This window comes from Hyperolius riggenbachi, chromosome 9 (genome assembly GCF_040937935.1).
Source record: "Hyperolius riggenbachi isolate aHypRig1 chromosome 9, aHypRig1.pri, whole genome shotgun sequence".
Lineage (NCBI taxonomy): Eukaryota > Metazoa > Chordata > Amphibia > Anura > Hyperoliidae > Hyperolius > Hyperolius riggenbachi.
This window is the reverse complement of record NC_090654.1, coordinates 266,322,310-266,349,388: the sequence shown is the minus strand read 5'-3', so window position 1 is coordinate 266,349,388 and position 27,079 is coordinate 266,322,310. Positions and strand designations below refer to the sequence as shown.

Sequence of the window (27,079 nt, the reverse complement as noted above, 5' to 3'; positions counted from 1 at the left end):
TAATAAGTCGTGGTACAAATCTTCATTTGGTAAAGAGTTAACGGTTTAGTTATCTTTGCTTGTAATATCAGCTAGCCATCATTAATTTTCTACATGTAAATGGACCACTCTTCTTAGCTCCTCCTTTCCCATTAAAACCCAGGCCCTCAAACGGAGGAGCACTGTTTCCCTTGTTTGTTACCATCAGCGAAATGAAGCACTATCGCAGCATGCCAGAGACGCCACAGAGAACATGGCCCAACATCGCTGAGAGTGCAGCATGAGACACCGCATGTCAGATGTCCCACAAGAGCGCAGCCCGTCAGACACCACTGAGAGCACAGTCCGTCAAATACTACAGACACCACTGAGAGCACAGTCCGTCAAATACTACAGAGAGTGCAGCCCAGAGATGCAACAGAGAGCCCAGCACGTAACAAGTACCACCAAGAGCAAAGCTCATCAGAGACGTCACTGAGAGCACAGCCACTCAGAGGCACCAAGAGCGCAGCCTTAAGACACGCCCCATGAGAATGCAACTAGTCAAAGATGCAACTGAGAGCCCAGCCTGTCAGAGACACCACCAAGAGCACAGCTAATCAGAGGCCACCAAGAGCGCAGCCCGTGAAGACACCAAAGAGCGTGCAGCCTATCGGACGCCACCCCGAGAGCGCAGCCTATCACAGGCGCCACCTAGAGCCCAGCACATTTGAGACGCCACCAGGGGCCCAGCCCATCAGACGCCATAGAGTGCCCAGCCCATCAGATGCCACAGAGTGCCCAGCCCATCGATGCCACAGAGTGCCCAGCCCATCAGAGATGCCACAGAGCACATGCCTTCAGAGATGCCACCGCGACTGCAGCCTATTAGAGACACCACCGGGAGTGCAGCCTATCAGTGGCGCAACCGCGAGCCCAGCCCTTCAGACGCCCCACAAGAGTGCAGGCTATCAAAGACACCACTGAGCACACAGCCCCCATCAGACACACCCCACGAGAGCGCAGCCTGTCAGACACCTCACATGCTACAAAGAGTGCAGCCATGTCCTGTGAACAGCATGAAGTATGATGGCTGTTTCTCTGGTGTTTTTCTTACACAGATGATGTGGAAGAAAGGAGGTTGTAGCAAATAAAATGTGGGAAAAGCGAGTGCCATAAACAGACATTCAGGCAGAACAACCATAACTCACTCGGACTAGGCGGGAAGGAATGACAAGCTAATGATAAATTAAATTGTTTAAAAGTCTGCCACCAGTCTCCTCATCCGGGAGCAGCACCTGGCCAACTGCACACTCACCAAGTTTGGCTTCAGATGTGTCCATCTCCCATTTGCTTTTTGGAAGGTAACCCTGTGTCATAAGAAAAAACTACAAAGGTTAACAAAAAAAAACAAAAAAAAAGAAAAAACAACACAGGAGACTGGTCCAACAATGAGTATCCCTTCATAGCCACTCAGATGGCAATATAAGGATGCAAGGAAAGAGTGGGACAGAGGAAAAGGAGAAAAATAATGGGGTGCAGGAAGTAGAGGGGGGGGGGGTGAAAGATGGTGGTGGACAGAAGAAGGTGATGCAGATGGTGGGAGCCAGAGGAAGAAGAGGAGGGTTGATCCAGAAGCTGAAGAATAGAGGAAGGAGACACTTGAAATAAATTGCTGTAGAAAGAAGGCATTGGTTATACAGAGTATGACATACATTCATTATAAGGTGAAGAACCCCAAAAACCGGTCCAGTGGCTGTGACCTATGGAACCCTGGGAGATCTATGACTGAACAAAGCTGTAGCAGGCTATGAGCCATGTAGGAGACTGTGGGAGATCTATGACTGGACATTACCAGCTATAGTGGGCTATCAGCAATGTTCCCCAACCCTGTCAAGGCCCACCAACAGTGTATGTTTTGTGGAAATCCACAGTTATTAATGAGCTCTGCTGAAACACTAATTACCTCATGTTTGTGGTTTTCTGCAAAACATGCACTCTTGGTGGGGTTAGGGAACTCTGATTTAGGGGACCCTGGGAGATCTATGCATGGACATTACCAGCTAAAGCAAGCTATGAGCCATGTAGGGGACCCTGGGAGATCTATGCATGGACATTACCAGCTACAGCAGGCCATCGGCCATGTAGGGGATCCCGGGAGATCTATGACTGGACATTACTAGCTATAGCTGTGTAGGGAACCCTGGGAGATCTTTGATTGGACACTACCAGCTTTAGCAGGCTTTCAGCCATGAGGAGGACACTAGCAGGAATGGTGTTCTGGAGACATTATGCATGGACATTAGTAGCTAAAGCAAGCTATGAGCCATGTAGGGGACCCTGGGAGATCTATGCATGGACATTAGTAGCTAAAGCAAGCTATGAGCCACGTAGGGGACCCTGGGAGATCTATGCATGGACATTACTAGCTAAAGCAAGCTATGAGCCATGTAGGGGACCCTGGGAGATCTATGCATGGACATTACCAGCTAAAGCAAGCTATGAGCCATGTAGGGGACCCTGGGAGATCTATGCATGGACATTACCAGCTAAAGCAAGCTATGAGCCATGTAAGCGATCCTGGGAGATCTATGCATGGACATTACCAGCTAAAGCAAGCTATGAGCCATGTAGGGGACCCTGGGAGATCTATGCATGGACATTACCAGCTAAAGCAAGCTATGAGCCATGTAGGGGACCCTGGGAGATCTATGCATGGACATTACTAGCTAAAGCAAGCTATGAGCCATGTAAGCGATCCTGGGAGATCTATGCATGGACATTACCAGCTAAAGCAAGCTATGAGCCATGTAGGGGACCCTGGGAGATCTATGCATGGACATTACCAGCTAAAGCAAGCTATGAGCCATGTAGGGGACCCTGGGAGATCTATGCATGGACATTACCAGCTAAAGCAAGCTATGAGCCATGTAAGCGATCCTGGGAGATCTATGCATGGACATTACCAGCTAAAGCAAGCTATGAGCCATGTAGGGGACCCTGGGAGATCTATGCATGGACATTACCAGCTAAAGCAAGCTATGAGCCATGTAGGGGACCCTGGGAGATCTATGCATGGACATTACCAGCTAAAGCAAGCTATGAGCCATGTAAGCGATCCTGGGAGATCTATGCATGGACATTACCAGCTAAAGCAAGCTATGAGCCATGTAGGGGACCCTGGGAGATCTATGCATGGACATTACCAGCTAAAGCAAGCTATGAGCCATGTAGGGGACCCTGGGAGATCTATGCATGGACATTACTAGCTAAAGCAAGCTATGAGCCATGTAGGGGACCCTGGGAGATCTATGCATGGACATTACCAGCTAAAGCAAGCTATGAGCCATGTAGGGGACCCTGGGAGATCTATGCATGGACATTACCAGCTAAAGCAAGCTATGAGCCATGTAAGGGACCCTGGGAGATCTATGCATGGACATTACCAGCTAAAGCAAGCTATGAGCCATGTAAGGGACCCTGGGAGATCTATGCATGGACATTACCAGCTAAAGCAAGCTATGAGCCATGTAGGAGACCCTGGGAGATCTATGCATGGACATTACCAGCTAAAGCAAGCTATGAGCCATGTAGGGGACCCTGGGAGATCTATGACTGGATATTATCAGCTACAGCAGGCAATCGGCCATGTAGGGGATCCTGGGAGATCTATGCATGGACATTACCAGCTACAGCAAGCTATGAGCCATGTAAGGGACCCTGGGAGATCTATGACTGGATATTATCAGCTACAGCAGGCAATCAGCCATGTAGGGGATCCTGGGAGATCTATGACTGGATATTATCAGCTACAGCAGGCAATCAGCCATGTAGGGGATCCTGGGAGATCTATGCATGGACATTACCAGCTACAGCAAGCTATGAGCCATGTAAGGGACCCTGGGAGATCTATGACCGGATATTATCAGCTACAGCAGGCAATCGGCCATGTAGGGGATCCCGGGAGATCTATGCATGGACATTACCAGCTACAGCAAGCTATGAGCCATGTAAGGGACCCTGGGAGATCTATGACCGGATATTATCAGCTACAGCAGGCAATCGGCCATGTAGGGGATCCCGGGAGATCTATGACTGGACATTACTAGCTATAGCGGTGTAGGGAACCCTGGGAGATCTTTGATTGGACACTACCAGCTTTAGTAGGCTATCAGCCATGAGGAGGACACTAGCAGGAATGGTGTTCTGGAGATAGACAAACTTAACACTTCCTACATTGCTCCAAGTACGGCGAGATTGTGCAGCATCGTCTCCTACCCGCTCACTGTCATCCTCCTCCCCGGACTCCTTTTTAGCTTCCTTCTGGGGCTCCACACTAGCCTCAGAGTCCTCCATTTCCACCTGCAGAGACAAAACACAGCTCACCAACTACCATAGCAGGAACACACCCCTCCCATCACAGGTCACCAACTACCATAGCAGTAACTCACCCCTCCCATCACAGCTCACCAACTACCATAGCAGGAACACACCCCTCCCATCACTGCTCACCAACTACCATAGCAGGAACACACCCCTCCCATCACTGCTCACCAACTACCATAGCAGGAACACACCCCCCTCCCATCGCAGCTCACCAAATACCATAGCAGAAACACACCCCCTCCCATCGCAGCTCACCAAATACCATAGCAGAAACACACCCCCTCCCATCACAGCTCACCAACTACCATAGCAGGAACACACCCCTCCCATCACAGCTCACCATCTACCATAGCAGGAACACACACCCTCCCATCACAGCTCACAAACTACCATAGCAGGAACACACCCCTTCCCATCACAGCTCACCAACTACCATAGCAGGAACACACCCCTCCCATCACAGCTCACCAACTACCATAGCAGGAACACACCCCTCCCATCACAGCTCACCATCTACCATAGCAGGAACACACCCCTCCCATCACAGCTCACCAACTACCATAGCAGGAACACACCCCCTCCCATCACAGCTCACCAACTACCATAGCAGGAACACACCCCTCCCATCACAGCTCACCAACTACCATAGCAGGAACACACCCCTCCCATTACAGCTCTCCATCTACCATAGCAGGAACACACACCCTCCCACCACAGCTCACCAACTACCATAGCAGGAACACACCCCCTCCAATCACAGCTCACCAACTACCATAGCAGGAACACACACCCTCCCATCACAGCTCACTAACTACCATAGCAGGAACACACACCCATCACAGCTCACCAACTACCATAGCAGGAACACACACCCTCCCATCACAGCTCACCAACTACCGAAGCAGGAACACACCCCCTCCCATCACTTCTCACCAACTACCATAGCAGGAACACACCCCTCCCATCACAGCTCACCAACTACCAAAGCAGGAACACACCCCCTCCCATCACAGCTCACCAACTACCATAGCAGGAACACACCCCCTCCCATCACAGCTCACCAACTACCATAGCAGGAACACACCCCCTCCCATCACTTCTCACCAACTACCATAGTAGGAACACACCCCTCCCATCACAGCTCACCAACTACCATAGCAGGAACACACACCCCCCCATCACTGCTCACCAACTACCATAGCAGGAACACACCCCCTCCCATCACAGCTCACCAACTACCGAAGCAGGAACACACCCCTCCCATCACTGCTCACCAACTACCATAGTAGGAACACACCCCTCCCATCACAGCTCACCAACTACCATAGTAGGAACACACCCCATCACAGCTCACCAACTACCATAGCAGGAACACACCCCTCCCATTACAGCTCACCATCTACCATAGCAGGAACACCCCCACCCCCCCCCGCCCATCACAGCTCACCAACTACCATAGCAGGAACACACCCCCTCCAATCACAGCTCACCAACTACCATAGCAGGAACACACACCCTCCCATCACAGCTCACCAACTACCATAGCAGGAACACACACCCCCTCCCATCACAGCTCACCAACTACCATAGAACGAACTCACCCCTCCCATCACAGCTCACCAACTACCGAAGCAGGAACACACCCCCTCCCATCACAGCTCACCAACTACCATAGCAGGAACACACACCCTCCCATCACAGCTCACCAACTACCATAGCAGGAACACACCCCCTCCCATCACAGCTCACCAACTACCATAGCAGGAACACACCCCCTCCCATCACAGCTCACCAACTACCATAGCAGGAACTCACCCCTCCCATCACAGCTCACCAACTACCATAGCAGGAACACACACCCCCCCATCACAGCTCACCAACTACCATAGCAGGAACACACACCCTCCCATCACAGCTCACCAACTACCATAGCAGGAACACACACCCCCTCCCATCACAGCTCACCAACTACCATAGAACGAACACACACCCCCATCACAGCTCACCAACTACCGAAGCAGGAACACACCCCCTCCCATCACAGTTAACCAACTACCATAGCAGGAACTCACCCCTCCCATCACAGCTCACCAACTACCATAGCAGGAACACACACCCTCCCATCACAGCTCACCAACTACCATAGCAGGAACACACCCCTCCCATCACAGCTCACCAACTACCATAGCAGGAACACACCCCTCCCATCACAGCTCACCAACTACCATAGCAGGAACACACCCCTCCCATCACAGCTCACCAACTACCATAGCAGGAACACACACCCTCCCATCACAGCTCACCAACTACCATAGTAGGAACACACCCCTCCCATCACAGCTCACCAACTACCATAGCAGGAACACACCCCTCCCATCACAGCTCACCATCTACCATAGCAGGAACACACCCCTCCCATCACAGCTCACCAACTACCATAGCAGGAACACACACACCCTCCCATCACAGCTCACCAACTACCATAGCAGGAACACACACCCTCCCATCACAGCTCACCAACTACCGAAGCAGGAACACACCCCCTCCCATCACAGCTCACCATCTACCATAGCAGGAACACATCCCTCCCATCACTGCTCACCAACTACCATAGTAGGAACACACCCCTCCCATCACAGCTCACCAACTACCATAGCAGGAACACACCCCCTCCCATCACAGCTCACCAACTACCGAAGCAGGAACACACCCCTTCCATAACAGCTCACCAACTACCATAGCAGGAACACACCGCCTCCCATCACAGCTCACCATCTACCATAGCAGGAACACACCCCTCCCATCACAGCTCACCATCTACCATAGCAGGAACACACCCCTCCCATCACAGCTCACCAACTACCATAGCAGGAACACACACACCCTCCCATCACAGCTCACCAACTACCATAGCAGGAACACACACACCCTCCCATCACAGCTCACCAACTACCATAGCAGGAACACACACCCTCCCATCACAGCTCACCAACTACCGAAGCAGGAACACACCCCTTCCATAACAGCTCACCAACTACCATAGCAGGAACACACCCCCTCCCATCACAGCTCACCATCTACCATAGCAGGAACACATCCCTCCCATCACTGCTCACCAACTACCATAGTAGGAACACACCCCTCCCATCACAGCTCACCAACTACCATAGCAGGAACACACCCCCTCCCATCACAGCTCACCAACTACCGAAGCAGGAACACACCCCTTCCATAACAGCTCACCAACTACCATAGCAGGAACACATCCCTCCCATCACTGCTCACCAACTACCATAGTAGGAACACACCCCTCCCATCACAGCTCACCAACTACCGAAGCAGGAACACACCCCCTCCCATCACAGCTCACCAACTACCATAGCAGGAACACACCCCCTCCCATCACAGCTCACCAACTACCATAGCAGGAACACACACCCCCCCCATCACTGCTCACCAACTACCATAGTAGGAACACACCCCATCAAAGCTCACCAACTACCATAGCAGGAACACATCCCTCCCATCACTGCTCACCAACTACCATAGTAGGAACACACCCCTCCCATCACAGCTCACCAACTACCATAGCAGGAACACACCCCCTCCCATCACAGCTCACCAACTACCGAAGCAGGAACACACCCCTCCCATCACAGCTCACCAACTACCGAAGCAGGAACACACCCCCTCCCATCACAGCTCACCAACTACCATAGCAGGAACACACCCCCTCCCATCACAGCTCACCAACTACCGAAGCAGGAACACACACCCTCCCATCACAGCTCACCAACTACCATAGCAGGAACACACCCCCTCCCATCACAGCTCACCAACTACCATAGCAGGAACACACCCCTCCCATCACAGCTCACCAACTACCATAGCAGGAACACACACCCCCCCATCACTGCTCACCAACTACCATAGCAGGAACACACCCCCTCCCGTCACAGCTCACCAACTACCGAAGCAGGAACACACCCCTCCCATCACTGCTCACCAACTACCATAGTAGGAACACACCCCTCCCATCACAGCTCACCAACTACCATAGTAGGAACACACCCCATCACAGCTCACCAACTACCATAGCAGGAACACACCCCTCCCATTACAGCTCACCATCTACCATAGCAGGAACACCCCCACCCCCCCCCGCCCATCACAGCTCACCAACTACCATAGCAGGAACACACCCCCTCCCATCACAGCTCACCAACTACCATAGCAGGAACACACCCCTCCCATCACAGCTCACCAACTACCATAGCAGGAACACACACACCCCCATCACTGCTCACCAACTACCATAGCAGGAACACACCCCCTCCCATCACAGCTCACCAACTACCGAAGCAGGAACACACCCCTCCCATCACTGCTCACCAACTACCATAGCAGGAACACACACCCTCCCATCACAGCTCACCAACTACCATAGTAGGAACACACCCCTCCCATCACAGCTCACCAACTACCATAGTAGGAACACACCCCATCACAGCTCACCAACTACCATAGCAGGAACACACCCCTCCCATTACAGCTCACCATCTACCATAGCAGGAACACCCCCACCCCCCCCCCCCCGCCCATCACAGCTCACCAACTACCATAGTAGGAACACACCCCTCCCATCACAGCTCACCAACTACCATAGCAGGAACACACCCCCTCCCATCACAGCTCACCAACTACCGAAGCAGGAACACACCCCTCCCATCACAGCTCACCAACTACCGAAGCAGGAACACACCCCCTCCCATCACAGCTCACCAACTACCATAGCAGGAACACACCCCCTCCCATCACAGCTCACCAACTACCATAGCAGGAACACACCCCTCCCATCACAGCTCACCAACTACCATAGCAGGAACACACACCCCCCCATCACTGCTCACCAACTACCATAGCAGGAACACACCCCCTCCCATCACAGCTCACCAACTACCGAAGCAGGAACACACCCCTCCCATCACTGCTCACCAACTACCATAGCAGGAACACACACCCTCCCATCACAGCTCACCAACTACCATAGTAGGAACACACCCCTCCCATCACAGCTCACCAACTACCATAGTAGGAACACACCCCATCACAGCTCACCAACTACCATAGCAGGAACACACCCCTCCCATTACAGCTCACCAACTACCATAGTAGGAACACACCCCCTCCCATCACAGCTCACCAACTACCATAGCAGGAACACACCCCCTCCAATCACAGCTCACCAACTACCATAGCAGGAACACACACCCTCCCATCACAGCTCACCAACTACCATAGCAGGAACACACACCCCCTCCCATCACAGCTCACCAACTACCATAGAACAAACTCACCCCTCCCATCACAGCTCACCAACTACCATAGCAGGAACACACACCCTCCCATCACAGCTCACCAACTACCATAGCAGGAACACACCCCTCCCATCACAGCTCACCAACTACCATAGCAGGAACACACACCCTCCCATCACAGCTCACCAACTACCGAAGCAGGAACACACCCCTCCCATCACTGCTCACCAACTACCATAGCAGGAACACACACCCTCCCATCACAGCTCACCAACTACCATAGTAGGAACACACCCCTCCCATCACAGCTCACCAACTACCATAGTAGGAACACACCCCATCACAGCTCACCAACTACCATAGCAGGAACACACCCCTCCCATTACAGCTCACCATCTACCATAGCAGGAACACCCCCACCCCCCCCCGCCCATCACAGCTCACCAACTACCATAGTAGGAACACACCCCTCCCATCACAGCTCACCAACTACCATAGCAGGAACACACCCCCTCCCATCACAGCTCACCAACTACCGAAGCAGGAACACACACCCTCCCATCACAGCTCACCAACTACCATAGCAGGAACACACCCCTCCCATCACAGCTCACCAACTACCATAGCAGGAACACACACCCTCCCATCACAGCTCACCAACTACCATAGCAGGAACACACCCCTCCCATCACAGCTCACCAACTACCATAGCAGGAACACACACCCTCCCATCACAGCTCACCAACTACCATAGCAGGAACACACACCCTCCCATCACAGCTCACCAACTACCATAGCAGGAACACACCCCCTCCCATCACTTCTCACCAACTACCATAGTAGGAACACACCCCTCCCATCACAGCTCACCAACTACCATAGCAGGAACACACCCCTCCCATCACAGCTCACCATCTACCATAGCAGGAACACACCCCTCCCATCACAGCTCACCAACTACCATAGCAGGAACACACACCCTCCCATCACAGCTCACCAACTACCGAAGCAGGAACACACCCCTTCCATAACAGCTCACCAACTACCATAGCAGGAACACACCCCTCCCATCACAGCTCACCAACTACCATAGTAGGAACACACCCCATCAAAGCTCACCAACTACCATAGCAGGAACACATCCCTCCCATCACTGCTCACCAACTACCATAGTAGGAACACACCCCTCCCATCACAGCTCACCAACTACCATAGCAGGAACACACCCCCTCCCATCACAGCTCACCAACTACCGAAGCAGGAACACACCCCTCCCATAACAGCTCACCAACTACCATAGCAGGAACACACCCCTCCCATCACTGCTCACCAACTACCATAGTAGGAACACACCCCTCCCATCACAGCTCACCAACTACCATAGTAGGAACACACCCCATCACAGCTCACCAACTACCATAGCAGGAACACACCCCCTCCCATCACAGCTCACCAACTACCATAGTAGGAACACACCCCTCCCATCACAGCTCACCAACTACCATAGTAGGAACACACCCCTCCCATCACAGCTCACCAACTACCATAGCAGGAACACACACCCCCCCATCACTGCTCACCAACTACCATAGCAGGAACACACCCCCTCCCATCACAGCTCACCAACTACCGAAGCAGGAACACACCCCTCCCATCACTGCTCACCAACTACCATAGTAGGAACACACACCCCCATCACTGCTCACCAACTACCATAGCAGGAACACACCCCCTCCCATCACAGCTCACCAACTACCATAGTAGGAACACACCCCATCACAGCTCACCATCTACCATAGCAGGAACACCCCCACCCCCCCCCCCATCACAGCTCACCAACTACCATAGCAGGAACACACACCCTCCAATCACAGCTCACCAACTACCATAGCAGGAACACACACCCTCCCATCACAGCTCACCAACTACCATAGCAGGAACACACACCCCCTCCCATCACAGCTCACCAACTACCATAGAACGAACTCACCCCTCCCATCACAGCTCACCAACTACCGAAGCAGGAACACACCCCTCCCATCACAGCTCACCAACTACCGAAGCAGGAACACACCCCCTCCCATCACAGCTCACCAACTACCATAGCAGGAACTCACCCCTCCCATCACAGCTCACCAACTACCATAGCAGGAACACACCCCTCCCATCACAGCTCACCAACTACCATAGCAGGAACACACCCCTCCCATCACAGCTCACCAACTACCATAGCAGGAACACACCCCTCCCATCACAGCTCACCAACTACCATAGCAGGAACACACACCCTCCCATCACAGCTCACCAACTACCATAGCAGGAACACACCCCTCCCATCACAGCTCACCATCTACCATAGCAGGAACACACCCCTCCCATCACTTCTCACCAACTACCATAGTAGGAACACACCCCTCCCATCACAGCTCACCAACTACCATAGTAGGAACACACCCCTCCCATCACAGCTCACCAACTACCATAGCAGGAACACACCCCTCCCATCACAGCTCACCAACTACCATAGCAGGAACACACCCCCTCCCATCACTTCTCACCAACTACCATAGTAGGAACACACCCCTCCCATCACAGCTCACCAACTACCATAGCAGGAACACACACCCTCCCATCACAGCTCACCAACTACCGAAGCAGGAACACACCCCTTCCATAACAGCTCACCAACTACCATAGCAGGAACACACCCCTCCCATCACAGCTCACCAACTACCATAGTAGGAACACACCCCATCAAAGCTCACCAACTACCATAGCAGGAACACATCCCTCCCATCACTGCTCACCAACTACCATAGTAGGAACACACCCCTCCCATCACAGCTCACTAACTACCATAGCAGGAACACACCCCCTCCCATCACAGCTCACCAACTACCGAAGCAGGAACACACCCCTCCCATAACAGCTCACCAACTACCATAGCAGGAACACACCCCTCCCATCACAGCTCACCAACTACCATAGCAGGAACACACCCCTCCCATCACTGCTCACCAACTACCATAGTAGGAACACACCCCTCCCATCACAGCTCACCAACTACCATAGTAGGAACACACCCCATCACAGCTCACCAACTACCATAGCAGGAACACACCCCCTCCCATCACAGCTCACCAACTACCATAGTAGGAACACACCCCTCCCATCACAGCTCACCAACTACCATAGTAGGAACACACCCCTCCCATCACAGCTCACCAACTACCATAGCAGGAACACACACCCCCCCATCACTGCTCACCAACTACCATAGCAGGAACACACCCCTCCCATCACTGCTCACCAACTACCATAGCAGGAACACACCCCCTCCCATCACAGCTCACCAACTACCATAGTAGGAACACACCCCATCACAGCTCACCATCTACCATAGCAGGAACACCCCCACCCCCCCCCCCCCCCCGCCCATCACAGCTCACCAACTACCATAGCAGGAACACACACCCTCCAATCACAGCTCACCAACTACCATAGCAGGAACACACACCCTCCCATCACAGCTCACCAACTACCATAGCAGGAACACACACCCCCTCCCATCACAGCTCACCAACTACCATAGAACGAACTCACCCCTCCCATCACAGCTCACCAACTACCGAAGCAGGAACACACCCCTCCCATCACAGCTCACCAACTACCGAAGCAGGAACACACCCCCTCCCATCACAGCTCACCAACTACCATAGCAGGAACTCACCCCTCCCATCACAGCTCACCAACTACCATAGCAGGAACACACCCCTCCCATCACAGCTCACCAACTACCATAGCAGGAACACACCCCTCCCATCACAGCTCACCAACTACCATAGCAGGAACACACCCCTCCCATCACAGCTCACCAACTACCATAGCAGGAACACACACCCTCCCATCACAGCTCACCAACTACCATAGCAGGAACACACCCCTCCCATCACAGCTCACCATCTACCATAGCAGGAACACACCCCTCCCATCACTTCTCACCAACTACCATAGTAGGAACACACCCCTCCCATCACAGCTCACCAACTACCATAGTAGGAACACACCCCTCCCATCACAGCTCACCAACTACCATAGCAGGAACACACCCCTCCCATCACAGCTCACCAACTACCATAGCAGGAACACACCCCCTCCCATCACTTCTCACCAACTACCATAGTAGGAACACACCCCTCCCATCACAGCTCACCAACTACCATAGCAGGAACACACACCCTCCCATCACAGCTCACCAACTACCGAAGCAGGAACACACCCCTTCCATAACAGCTCACCAACTACCATAGCAGGAACACACCCCTCCCATCACAGCTCACCAACTACCATAGTAGGAACACACCCCATCAAAGCTCACCAACTACCATAGCAGGAACACATCCCTCCCATCACTGCTCACCAACTACCATAGTAGGAACACACCCCTCCCATCACAGCTCACCAACTACCATAGCAGGAACACACCCCCTCCCATCACAGCTCACCAACTACCGAAGCAGGAACACACCCCTCCCATAACAGCTCACCAACTACCATAGCAGGAACACACCCCTCCCATCACAGCTCACCAACTACCATAGCAGGAACACACCCCTCCCATCACTGCTCACCAACTACCATAGTAGGAACACACCCCTCCCATCACAGCTCACCAACTACCATAGTAGGAACACACCCCATCACAGCTCACCAACTACCATAGCAGGAACACACCCCCTCCCATCACAGCTCACCAACTACCATAGTAGGAACACACCCCTCCCATCACAGCTCACCAACTACCATAGTAGGAACACACCCCTCCCATCACAGCTCACCAACTACCATAGTAGGAACACACCCCATCACAGCTCACCAACTACCATAGCTGGAACACACCCCTCCCCTCACAGCTCACCAACCATCCCCTGCCCAGCAGTAGAAATTACAGAGGGAGATGTACAGAGCTCACTACAGACAGAATTTACAGGTACTCACCTCATCAATGGCGGCATCCTGAAGCAGAGAACGGATATCTAGGCGAATCATATGGCGTGGAGCGGGCTCCCAGTTATCGGACATCTGCAGAGAAGGGAAGTGTGAGGTAGAGCCATAGGCTGGATGGGAACACACATAGCATAACGTAAAACATCTACCTTATTTATGTCCTTCAGTTTGCGGTTGTGCACGTTCCGCTTTGCACAGGTCTGCGTGTCACCCGTAATCTCTGCCAGATACACCTAAATCATAAATACATGAAGATGAACTCTCCCGGAAATTATATCCAGCCATAGGAAACAGGAGTTTTATTACAGAAAGATTTAGAAAGATAAACCCTAGGGGGTAGATCACTATCTGCACCTCAAATCCTTTAGTCTTTGCAGCACTCCAAAACTGCTCGAAATGTCGCACCCGGTCATGGATGCTGTCCAGGATGATGAATGGGAAGAAGCCATCATCCAGCGTCTTCTTGAAGGTCTTCAACATGCCACTGCGATAGTTCTCCTCCATTTCTGGCTCATACTCATACTCCATGACCTAAAACAATGGACAGGGTCATTCACTGGCCAAACAAGAAACTTTCGTCACCAACTCACCTTCCTCTCCACTAACTTTCACCATCACCTCCCTTCTGCACCCACTTCCACCATCACCTTTCCTTCTTCTCCACCCACCTTCAGCAACAATACCCCCCTCCTGTCCAACCACCTCAATAATCCCCTCACCTTCTTTTCCCTCCACCTTCCGCTCTTCAATCAACTCCCCTTCCTCCATAAGATGGACGGCACTTCCACCATTACCTCCTTCCACCATCACCTTACCTTCCCCATCACTCTCTAGCAACAATACCCCCTCCTGTCCAACCACCTCCATAATCCCCTCACCTTCTTTTCCATCCACCTCCATCAGCACCTTCTGCTCTACAATCAACTCACCTTCCTCTTCACCCTCTTGCCTGATTCCGGGTCCCTATCCACCTTCTCCACCTCTGTGATGAAATAGTCATCCAGGCTCAGGACTCTGGGAGCTGATCCACCATTCTCTACCTCTTTGTCCTGGGAAGAGATGAAGAATGAGGTATAAGAGAGGAAAGGATTCAGCTCATTTTCTCAACAAAGGGACATTCCAAAAGAGGACCGAAGATCCTCCACTTGCTGTGACTTCAGAACATAAAGCAAGTGAACTCTCCCCAGTGGGGTCATAGAAAGAAATAAAAAGACCTCAGAAGAAGATCAAGGGTAAAAATAACTGTCACACCTGCCTTTATCACAATTTCTGGATTCCCATAATTGTCTGTCCCAATTCAAATAGTAAGTGATGGGAATTCACACAGCAGAGAAGTTCTAACCTTTCTCCTCTCTGCCAAACAAGGTTTTTTTTTGTTGTTGTTTTTTTTAAAAAAAAATTTTTTCCTAGAGGTCACCATTCTCAGCTTCCTTCACTTTCCATTGAGTATACACCAGACTACTGAAGAGGTAATTGTCAGGTCCACGCTCGTGTCACATGCTGCCGGCAAGTCGCATGCTGATATCACATCCTGTCGGAAGGTCACATGCTCGCGTCACATCCTGCCTGCCAGCCTCCAATACAGCATAGGTGAACGAACTGTGGAGCGTATAAAGCCCAACTGAGCATCAATTCTCCTAGGGTCAGTAAAGTGGGCTCTCAGTCACTGTCATACCAACGATATATATTTATAGCATCACAGATATCCCCAATGAGATAACTAGAGTCTTAAGGTCTCCATACACTAGAACGAATATGGGCAGATTCGACCAAGAGACAAATTTATCTCTAATCGGATTAGAGATAAATATGTCTCCAGTCGAATCTGCCCATACACTACAGGCAGATTCCCTTCCGATTTCACAATGAAATCACCAGGGAATCGGCTGAGCCGCTGCTGTCCACCCCGCCGCTGCCCATCCTGCCGCTGCCCGTAGTGCATTTATACATTACCTGTCCTGAAGCAGCTCGCCGGGTCCATCCGCCCATCTCGCTGGGTAAGCCGCATACACGCTAGCGGCGCATAGCGTCTGACGTCAGCCGCTGTGCGCCTTCGTGACGTCAGAGCACTGCCGGCGTGTATGCGGAACCCGGCGAGATGGACGGACAGGTAATGCATAAATGCACTACACACACATTTATACAATGCGGCGGCAGTGGCGGGGGTTTCATTGTCTCGTCACTTGTTCGCAAATCGGCCGCCGTACACCCGACCAACCAACCTCGGGCGTGAAATTTACCAACATGAGTGATCGACTGTGCGAGACAACGACACCAAGCACACAGCCAAGATATCAAAGGAGTAGCTTCAGGATAACTCTGAATGTCTGAGTGACCCAGCCAAAGCCCAGACTTGAATCCCATTGAACATCTCTGAAGAGATCTTAAAATGGCTGTGCACCAGGGGCATAACAATAGACCCTGCAAGGGTTGCAGCTGCAGGGGGGCCCAGAAGCCACAGAGGGCCCTGTCCTGATAGACTGACATCTAAGGGCAAGGGGAGAAAAAAACATTCTGCTCTCTGCACAATTGTTCTAATGGCTGCATCTGCTTAGCCACTGATGACAAATCATACAAAGTTTTGTAGATAAAAATTTGCAGACTGTCCCTACTCCGTGTGCAGGGGAAGAGGGGCCCATCCAAAGTTTTGCAGGGGGGCCCAGTGATTTCTAGTTACACCCCTGCTGTGCACCAACACATCCAATCCAACCTGATGGTGCATGATAGGTGCTGCAAAGAGGAACGGGAAAAACTGGCCAAGGATAGGAGGTGCCACGCTTGTGGCATCATATTCAAAAAAACCTTAAAGCTGTGATTGCTGCCAAAGTTGCAACAACAAAGTATTGAGCAAAAGCTGTACACTTTTTTTTTATAAATTTATCAAAACCTCAAGTAAACCAGAAAACTGGAAAAATGAATTTAACCCAATTTGATATAAGGCTGTAACAAAATTTGGAAAAAGTGAGGCTTCTGACTACTTGAGATTACCAAAAAACAATGCCAACTATATAATATAGATTATTTCTGACATGCCGGTCACCAACTTGTGTCACACTCTTCTACCAGCTTTCACTTACTCTGATCAACTTGGCAACATGTGTCTTGCCACTTCCTGGCAATCCTCTCATGATGACGACAATCTGCAAGACACAAGAAGATCTCAGTAACTGACTGAACACCAACAGAAAATTACATGGGGCTTAACCGCCTTAGCGGTATGCTCGACACTGTGTCGGGCATACCGCTCTTTGGCCCCAGGAGTCCCCCATAATTAAATAATTGTCCCAAATGACTGTAAAGCCTTTAGCTAGCACTAGGCTATCTATTAAAAGTGTCGGGCACCCGCCGCTCCCCTGCGATCCCCCCGTTTATACATTACCCCCTGGATCCAGCGATCGCGCAGCCTCTCTGCACAGCTCCGGTCTCTCTATGGGGAGGATCATGACGTCATGTGCGATCCTTCCCATAAAGACCGGAGCTTTCCGGGGAGGCTGCGCCGATCGCTGGATCCAGGCTGGGTAATGTAAAAACGGGGCAGCGGCGGGAACACTTCTACTAGCTAGCCTAAAAACAGATCTAAAGGCTTTACAGTCATTTGGGACAAATATTTAATTATCAGGCAAAAAGTAACAAAACCTCCTGAGCGGCGTAACGCTCAGGAGATTAATTCACTAAGCAGTTTAGACTAGTCTACTGATGGTTTTTAGTCTACTGATGGTTTGGTCAGTTGCATCAAAGGGGAATTAGCCATTACCAAATGTTTTAGACCTGTTTTTAGACCTGGTCTAAAACATTTGGTAATTAGGTGGGTAAAGCAGGAGAAATGATCAAAAGGTGCAATTCCCAAACGAGTAGCTATGACTGACATCCTTCTTCTCTGATGAGCTCTCCTCTGGATACAATTAAACTCCTGCATAATTAATTCAAAAGGTTCCATCCTCACATCTAAAACACCTCACAGAATTACTTTACCAACAAGAAATCAGCTGCTCTAATCTCTGTCAGAAAAAGTGGGCGTGGTTACTCCTTGTTTGTCATTGTGAATTGTGTAATTACTGAACGTTAGACCAGGTCTAAAAACAGGTCTAAAACATTACACCGAACCATCAGTAGACTAAAAACCATCTATAGACTAGTCTAAACTGCTTAGTGAATTGAGGCCATGGCGTCCCCAGACTCTGAACATTAACCTGCTGAGCGGTCTGGACGAGCTCAGCTCGTCCAACACCGCCAGAGGCTGCCGCTCAGGCCCTGCTGGGCCGATTTTAATGAAATAAAAAGCAGCACACGCAGCCGGCACTTTGCCAGCCGCGTGTGCTGCCTGATCGCCGCTGCAGCGCGGCGATCCGCCGCGTGCAGTGGCGAAAGAGGGTCCCACCAGCCGCCCGAGCCCAGCGTAGCCGGAACAAACAGTTCCGGCCAGCGCTAAGGGCTGGATCGGAGGTGGCTGACGTCAGGACGTCGGCTGACGTCCATGACGTCACTCCGCTCGTCGCCATGGCGACGAGGTAAGCGAAACACGGAAGGCCGCTTATTGCGGCCTTCCGTGTTACTTCTGGCCGCCGGAGGCGATCAGAAGAACGCCTCCGGAGCGCCCTCTAGTGGGCTTTCATGCAGGCAACTTTCAGTTGGCTGCATGAAATAGTTTTTTTTTTATTTAAAAAAAACCCTCCCGCAGCCACCGTGGCGATTTAATCAGAACGCCAGGGTGGTTAAGGCTAGATTCACAGTGGTCAGATGCATAACCCATGCGTTAGAATGTGTGTGAACTGCAATGGAGACTGGGCATAGAGTAATACAAAGCCTACATGCTGAGGGTTAGAATAAAGCGATCAGTTACAACGCAGTACTGTGAACAGGCCCATAGAATTGTACGGGCAGTGAGTAGGGATGATCAATGATAGGCAAATACTTTGGGTTTATGCAAATGTATGTAAATATATATGCAAATCTATTCAGCTCGAAGATGGACCAATCAAATTAAACTTGACATGATTAGATCATTTTCAAGCTGCATATCATTGCATAAAACGTTCATAAATTTGCATAAACTCATTTGCATAAACTTGCTTTTTTTTAACTACTTAACCAGCCGGGCGGTATGGACGAGCTCAGCTCGTCCATTACCGCCGGAGGCTGCCGCTCAGGCCCTGCTGGGCCAATTTGCATGATATAAAAAGCAGCACACGCAGCCGGCACTTTGCCAGCCGCGCGTGCTACCTGATCGCCGCCGCAGCGCGGCGATCCGCCGCGTGCAGCGGCGAAAGAGGGTCCCCCCAGCCGCCTGAGCCCAGCGTAGCCAGAACAAACAGTTCCGGCCAGCGCTAAGGGCTGGATCGGAGGCGACTGACTGCTCATTGCAGCCTTCCTTGTTACTTCTGGTCGCCGGAGGCGATCAGAAGAACGCATCCGGAGCGCCCTCTAGTGGGCTTTCATGCAGCCAACTTTCAGTTGGCTGCATGAAATAGTTTTTTTTTATTAAAAAAAAAAAAACCCTCCCGCAGCCGCCCTGGCGATCTTAATAGAACGCCAGGGTGGTTAAGGACCATAAGGATTGAAATCTATGTCCTGTTTTGGTGGGATCCTGGCTGGCAGGGCGCAGATTTCAATCACCGCCCGCATCCGCCGTTTCCGTCGCTCCCCGCCGATCGCGCCGCTCAAACCAGATGTCTCTCGCCACAGCTCACCGACTCTGCCTGTCTCTAAGATGGCAGAGCCATGTGAGTTGGTTAGGAGCCAATTTCATTGGCTCCTGGCCGTGTATCAATGTAAGCAACTCCCATTGGCTTACATTTATGGACACAGTCTGGAGCCAATGAAAGCGGCTCCTAACCGGCTCACATGACTATGTCCTGAGGATCCCGGCGTGCGGCGGTGACGGCGGATATGCGCGGCGATTTGTCGGGATTCCGTCGTTATTGTACCAGCGGTCTCTAGTCCTTAAGAGGGCAGAGACCACTGGTACTTAAGTGGTTAAAATGCACGCGCTACCATAGACCTGCACCCCGACGCAGGTCCCGTAGGTATTGATAGGGCACGTCTGGAGATAGGGCACGTCTGGCCCAGCGTACTGTAACGTGGGGAGTGTGAACTACCCCATAGATATGACCGCAGATAGGCTGCGGTGGGGTGAATTTACCACACCACATCGCCTCAGTGTGAAAGGGCCCCGAGTGGTCATGCAGAATTATTCTGCAATGCAACTGAGCACTGTGAACTAGCACTAAGAGAAAACACAGAAATGCTCTTCACTCCAGACACAGACAGCAATACAGAGGAGTCCCCAGACTCTGAACCCCGACTGCAATACAGAGGAGTCCCCAGACTCTGAACCCTGACTGCAATACAGAGGAGTCCTCAGACTCTGAACCCCGACTGCAATACAGAGGAGTCCTCAGACTCTGAACCCCGACTGCAATACAGAGGAGTCCTCAGACTCTGAACCCCGACTGCAATACAGAGGAGTCCCCAGACTCTGAACCCCGACTGCAATACAGAGGAGTCCCCAGACTCCGAACCCCGACTGCAATACAGAGGAGTCCCCAGACTCTGAACCCTGACTGCAATACAGAGGAGTCCTCAGACTCTGAACCCCGACTGCAATACAGAGGAGTCCCCAGACTCTGAACCTTGACAGCAATACAGAGGAGTCCCCAGACTCTGAACCCTGACAGCAATACAGAGGAGTCCCCAGACTCTGAACCCTGACAGCAATACAGAGGAGTCCCCAGACTCTGAACCCCGACTGCAATACAGAGGAGTCCCCAGACTCTGAACCCCGACTGCAATACAGAGGAGTCCCCAGACTCTGAACCCTGACAGCAATACAGAGGAGTCCCCAGACTCTGAACCCTGACAGCAATACAGAGGAGTCCTCAGACTCTGAACCCTGGCTGCAATACAGAGGAGTCCTCAGACTTTGAACCCCGACTGCAATACAGAGGAGTCCTCAGACTTTGAACCCTGACAGCAATCTCAGACTCTGCACAATGACAGACATGAACATGCAGAAAACCCCATTAATGGACTCAGAACAATAAGACGACAATACAGAAGATTCTTATGAATTGCAACAGACAATGAAGCGTGCTCAGAAATAAGGCATACCCAGGCAGCTCACGGTGACTCAGAACAGACAATGGTACAGACGATTCCTCATACTCTTACAATCTAAATACTGTACTACCAAGACAAGAATACAAAAGGGATCTTCAGACTCTGAATGCTAACAGGAAATAACATGGCTCTTCAATCTGAACAAAGATTGACAATAGCATGGAGACCTCCGTAATGGACAATAATACAGCAGATTTCTCATACTCTGTATACAACAGAATATTGGGAGGGGGGTCCTCAGAAACACTCTGAAAACAGAGAAGTCCTTGGTAATGGACTCCAAATAAAGACAGACAATAGTGCAAAGGATTCCCTCTAACTACTGACAGGAACACAGAGAGGTCCTCAGACTCTGAATACTGCCAGGAACACAGAGAGGTCCTCAGACTCTGAATAATGACAGGAACACAGAGAGGTCCTCAGACTCCGAATACTGGCAGGAACACAGAGAGGTCCACTGACTCTGAATACTGGCAGGAACAAAGAGAGGTCCTTTGTAATGTTTTCTGAACGCTAAAACAACAACTAGGGAGCAGTGGACATACACGCTCAGGCCTGTTAGCACGGCCAGGTTTCTTCAGGATATCATCAACATTAATGGTCTCTGGCTTCTTCTCTGGTGGTGGCGGCGCTGGCATAGGAGGGGGCATCACAGGCCGGTCATCGGGGTAACTCCTGCGACTTCCTGTAAAGCAAATGTAAAGACAAAGGCAATTGGTCATCTGCTTCCTCTACAGAGTGTCATTAGTAAATAGTCAGTCTTCCTCACCTCCATATGATGGGGACGGTGCCTCGTACGGCTTTCGGTCATACGGTGCCTTGTCAGGACCACTCCGCCTACCGGAACCATCCTTGTCGCGGTAAGGCAACCTGCGTACATACATGCGTACAGAAGTCAGAAATGCCAGGATAACCCTGGTGAAGTGTATTTGTTGCAACGAAGGCTCACGCACCTATCTTCTCTCTGGTGGCGATCACGATCGGCGCGATCCCTGTCCAGCTCAGCACGATCTCTGTGTATATCCCGATCATAATCCCGGCGATCCATCCCTTTACTGCCAGGCCTTTCAAAATACGGATCCCGGTCCCTCAGATCTCGGTCAAAGGCAGAATCCAACAGAAGCTCTAAAGAGAAAGAAAGCCAGGATTAGTTCTCTGCAGAGACAGGAAATCTCTATACAGGGAGCCATAATCCTAATAGCAACTTGGGGCGCATATCTACCTTTCTGGAATGGGAGAATTCCTCTGTCCCCGGGAAGGTCTGGCAGTAGCATCACTCGCTCACCATACGGCGTCTGCTCCACCTTCCCTACTGGGATGTCTTAGAAACAGAACGGAAAAAGGTCACCACACGTGGCAAAAAAATATGGCAAACAAAACAAACACCACAAACAACGCATCGCAGAGAATGGAAACACCACATAGCACACAGCAAACATCACAAACACCAGACAGCGTAAGGCAAACACCACATAGTGCACGGTAGACCACCTAAACAGCACACAGCAAACAGAACACCACAAACAGCGCATGGCAAACACAAACATCACATAGCACAAAGCAAACACCACATAACACACAGCAAACACCACATAACACACAGCAAACACCACATAACACACAGCAAACACCACATAACACACAGCAAACACCACATAACACACAGCAAACACCACAAACACCAGACAGTGGAAGGCAAACACCACATAGTGCACGGTAGACTACCCAAACAGCACACAGCAAACAGAACACCACGAACAGCGCATGGCAAACACAAACATCACATAGCACACAGAAAACACCACATAGCACACAGCAAACACCACACAGCAGAAGGCAAACACCACAAACAGGGCACGGCAAAAACTACAAACCCCACATAGCGCACAGCAATAATCACATTGCACACAGCAAGCAAACATTACACTGCGCACAGCAAACAGCACAAACACCACATACAGGTAAAACTTGAAAAATTAGAATATCATGCAAAAGTCAATTTATTTCAGTAATTCAAGTTAAAAGGTGAATAATATATGAAATAGTCTCATTACACGCAAATTGAGATATTTCAAACTTTTTGATAATTTTGATGATTAAAGCGGAATATAACCCAGCATTTCAACTTTGCTTTAAAACATCATTTACAGCATATTATATGCAACCAGCATTTTTTTTTTCACTAGACCAGCATTGGAAGGGTTACACACAGAGCTTTAAAGTTCCGTGGAGAGAAATGCTACAGCAGCCGAAGTTTAGATAGATACATTTAAGTAAACACAGTGTAACAAGTGAAGAATGTGACTCACTCTCTGTGTCTGGGAGCTCCTGCACAGTCAGAGTGTGTTTCACATTCCACACTTGTTACATTGTGTTTACTTAAATGTATCTATCTAAATGTCGGCTGCTGCAGCATTTCTTTCCACGGAACTTTAAAGCTCTGTGTATAACCCTTCCAATGCTGGTCTAGTAAAAAAAAAATGCTGGTTGCATATAATATGCTGTAAATAATGTTTTTAGAGCAAAGTTGAAATGCAGGATTATATTCTGCTTTAACCCCAAAATCGAAATCTCAGACCACAAGACTGTAGTGAAAATGTTCAATATTCTAGGCTCAAAGTGTCAGACTATAATCAGCTAATTAATCCAAAATAACTGCTCAGGAGTTCCTAGTTCATATATTGGTTTCACCTTTTAAGTTGAATTACTGAAATAAATTGACTTTGCAGGATGTTCTGATTTTTCGAGTTTCATCTTTAGAGCACGACAAACACCATAAACTCCACACAGCGCATAGTGAAAACCAGCGCATGGCAAACAGATCAAACACCACATAGCACACGGCAAACAGCAAACACATTACACAGAGCAGGGCAATCAGCACAAACACATAGCACATGGACAACACGATAAACTTCACACAACACAAGGCAACCACATAGCAAACAGCAAAAAACAGGGCATGGTAAACGATAAAAGGCACATGACAAGCAGCACATGGCACTGTGTGGTGTTTGCCATGCGCGAACAGCAGACAGTACATAGCAGTCATAAGTACCTCGGCCATGTGCATAGTCTACAGTCTTGTGAATTCCACCGATTTTGGAACCTATTGGGCGACTTCGTTCTTCTTCCCAGAGTCCAAACGCCTCACCAACACCCCGGCCAGACAGACCTGCCGCCTCTGCTGCAGATTCACCAGGAGGTGGCTAAGAAGGATAGACAGATAATTAGTAAAAGGCCATATTACAGCAGCTCTGCCATAAAGCAGCACAAGCCTCTGTCACGCCCATGACCTCCCTCCCACCTCCTCTTTTCTTATTGTCAGGTATATCTGGGAAACTGGACTACCATAGTCCCCCCGCGAGGCACTGGAGATCCCTGCCAGATTACTGCAAGCACTGCCGCTTCCTGCCAGACTACCACAAACACAGGAAATCCCTGGCAGACTACTGCAGTTACCACCATACCCCTGCTACACTACCGCAGCTACCACCGCTCCCCACAAGACTACCGCAGACACAGCAGCTCCCCGCCAGACTACCACCGCACCCCACCAGACTACCGCATACATAGCAGCTCTCTGACAGACTACCACAGACACAGCAGCTCCCTGGCAGACTACCGCATACACAGCAGCTCCTTGCCAGACTACCGCAGACACAGCAGCTCCCTGCCAGACTACCGCAGCTCCCCACCAGACTACCGCATACACAGCAGCTCCCTGCCAGACTACCGCAGACACAGCAGCTCCCTGCCAGACTACCGCAGCTCCCCACCAGACTACCGCATACACAGCAGCTCCCTGCCAGACTACCACTGCTCCCCACCAGACTACCACAGACACAGCAGCTCCCTGCCACACTACCACCGATCTCCGCCAGACTACCACCACAGACACAGCCACTCCTTGCCACACTACCACCACTGCCCCCCACACTACCAGAGACATTGGCACTCCCGTCTGACTACACAGGAGATCCCAGCCAGACTACCACCGCTCATCACTAGACTACTGCAGAGCCCCTCCCGCCACACTACTACAGACACAGGAGATCCCTGCCAGACTACTGCAGACACTACCACTGCCCACAGACCCCACCGCTTCAAACCAGACTACCACAGACACTGCCGCTCCCCGCCAGACTACTGCACACACAGGAGATCCCTGGCAGACTACTGCAGACACCACTAATCCCAGCCTTCTGGGAAAAAAAAAGGGGGGGTTGTGGATTCTATTTACGATTCAAGGAATTTAATTTTGAAGCCTTTTTGCCATCAAAACCCACCTTCAGCCCAGCAATATCTGATGGAGTTTTCTGAAGTGCGTCAGCCGAGTCCGCCTCACTGAAGAAATGCTTCAGATTATCCAGCTGTTCCTTCTGCTCCCTGCACCAAACAAAGAATACCAGCTACTACAGGTGGCACCAGGTCACTGGGTATGGGTCAGCAGGTGGCACCAAGAATGGGTCAGCAGGTGGCACCAGGTCACTGGGTATGGGTCAGCAGGTGGCACCAGGTCACTGGGTATGGGTCAGCAGGCGGCACCAGGTCACTGGGTATGGGTCAGATGGCGGCACCAGGTCACTGAGTATGGGTCAGCAGGCGGCACCAAGTCACTGGGTATGGGTCAGCAGGCGGCACCAAGTCACTGGGTATGGGTCAGCAGGTGGCACCAAGTCACTGGGTATGGGTCAGCAGGTGGCACCAGGTCACTGGGTATCCCTTAAAAGACGATGGCCACAATTCACTAAGATCATGCTAGTGTTAATAAGGCAAGTGAAAAAACATCTGTATTGTGTTAATTCACTAAGGTAGCTTGCCATATTAACATGCATTGATACGCTTTCACAGCGAGTGTTATCTCATCACTCCAGTTCTTAAAGTGGATCCGAGGTGAACTTTTACTCATTGCATAATTGTGTTCTTTTCCTATTGTTTATAGGGCATGCCTCAAGTCAAATACTTTTTTGTTTTAATACTCTTAATTCCCTATAAACTAAATGAGCCACACCCACAGGTTTGCAGAGAGCCTTGGCAGTAGCAAGGGCTCATGGGAGCTCAGTCTGGGCAGCAGGAGGGGGAGGTGTTACTAGCCATTGATTTCAGAGGCAGAGGGGAGGAGGGGGGATTAGGTTTTTTTTCACAGGCTTGAGTGCTCAAGATACAGATAAGACTCTATGTAATGTTTACAAACAACATGGCTGCCCTCGTATCACAGGAAGACCTAATCATATTCTATTAAAGCTGTTTGCAGCTAGATTTGCTGTGTAAACCATCTAAACTTTAGATAA

General features: G+C 50.8%; 1 protein-coding gene across 2 annotated transcripts in view; it reads right to left on the bottom strand.

Moving 5' to 3' along the window:
* YLPM1 (YLP motif containing 1) overlaps positions 1-27,079 on the bottom strand; it is an 81,527-nt gene that overhangs the window by 23,506 nt on the left and 30,942 nt on the right. Inside the window, exons 6-18 of one of the 2 annotated variants that reach the window (XM_068254533.1) lie at positions 26,075-26,174; positions 24,844-24,994; positions 23,008-23,106; positions 22,739-22,910; positions 22,555-22,655; positions 22,331-22,470; positions 17,747-17,809; positions 15,599-15,718; positions 15,024-15,200; positions 14,819-14,902; positions 14,661-14,744; positions 4,195-4,320; positions 1,277-1,328 (exon numbers count right to left, since the gene is read on the bottom strand). In XM_068254533.1, the coding sequence (XP_068110634.1) occupies positions 1,277-1,328; positions 4,195-4,320; positions 14,661-14,744; positions 14,819-14,902; positions 15,024-15,200; positions 15,599-15,718; positions 17,747-17,809; positions 22,331-22,470; positions 22,555-22,655; positions 22,739-22,910; positions 23,008-23,106; positions 24,844-24,994; positions 26,075-26,174 (1,469 nt within the window). The remainder of the gene's footprint in view (positions 1-1,276; positions 1,329-4,194; positions 4,321-14,660; positions 14,745-14,818; positions 14,903-15,023; positions 15,201-15,598; positions 15,719-17,746; positions 17,810-22,330; positions 22,471-22,554; positions 22,656-22,738; positions 22,911-23,007; positions 23,107-24,843; positions 24,995-26,074; positions 26,175-27,079) is intronic. The other variant, XM_068254534.1, reaches the window with a different exon arrangement.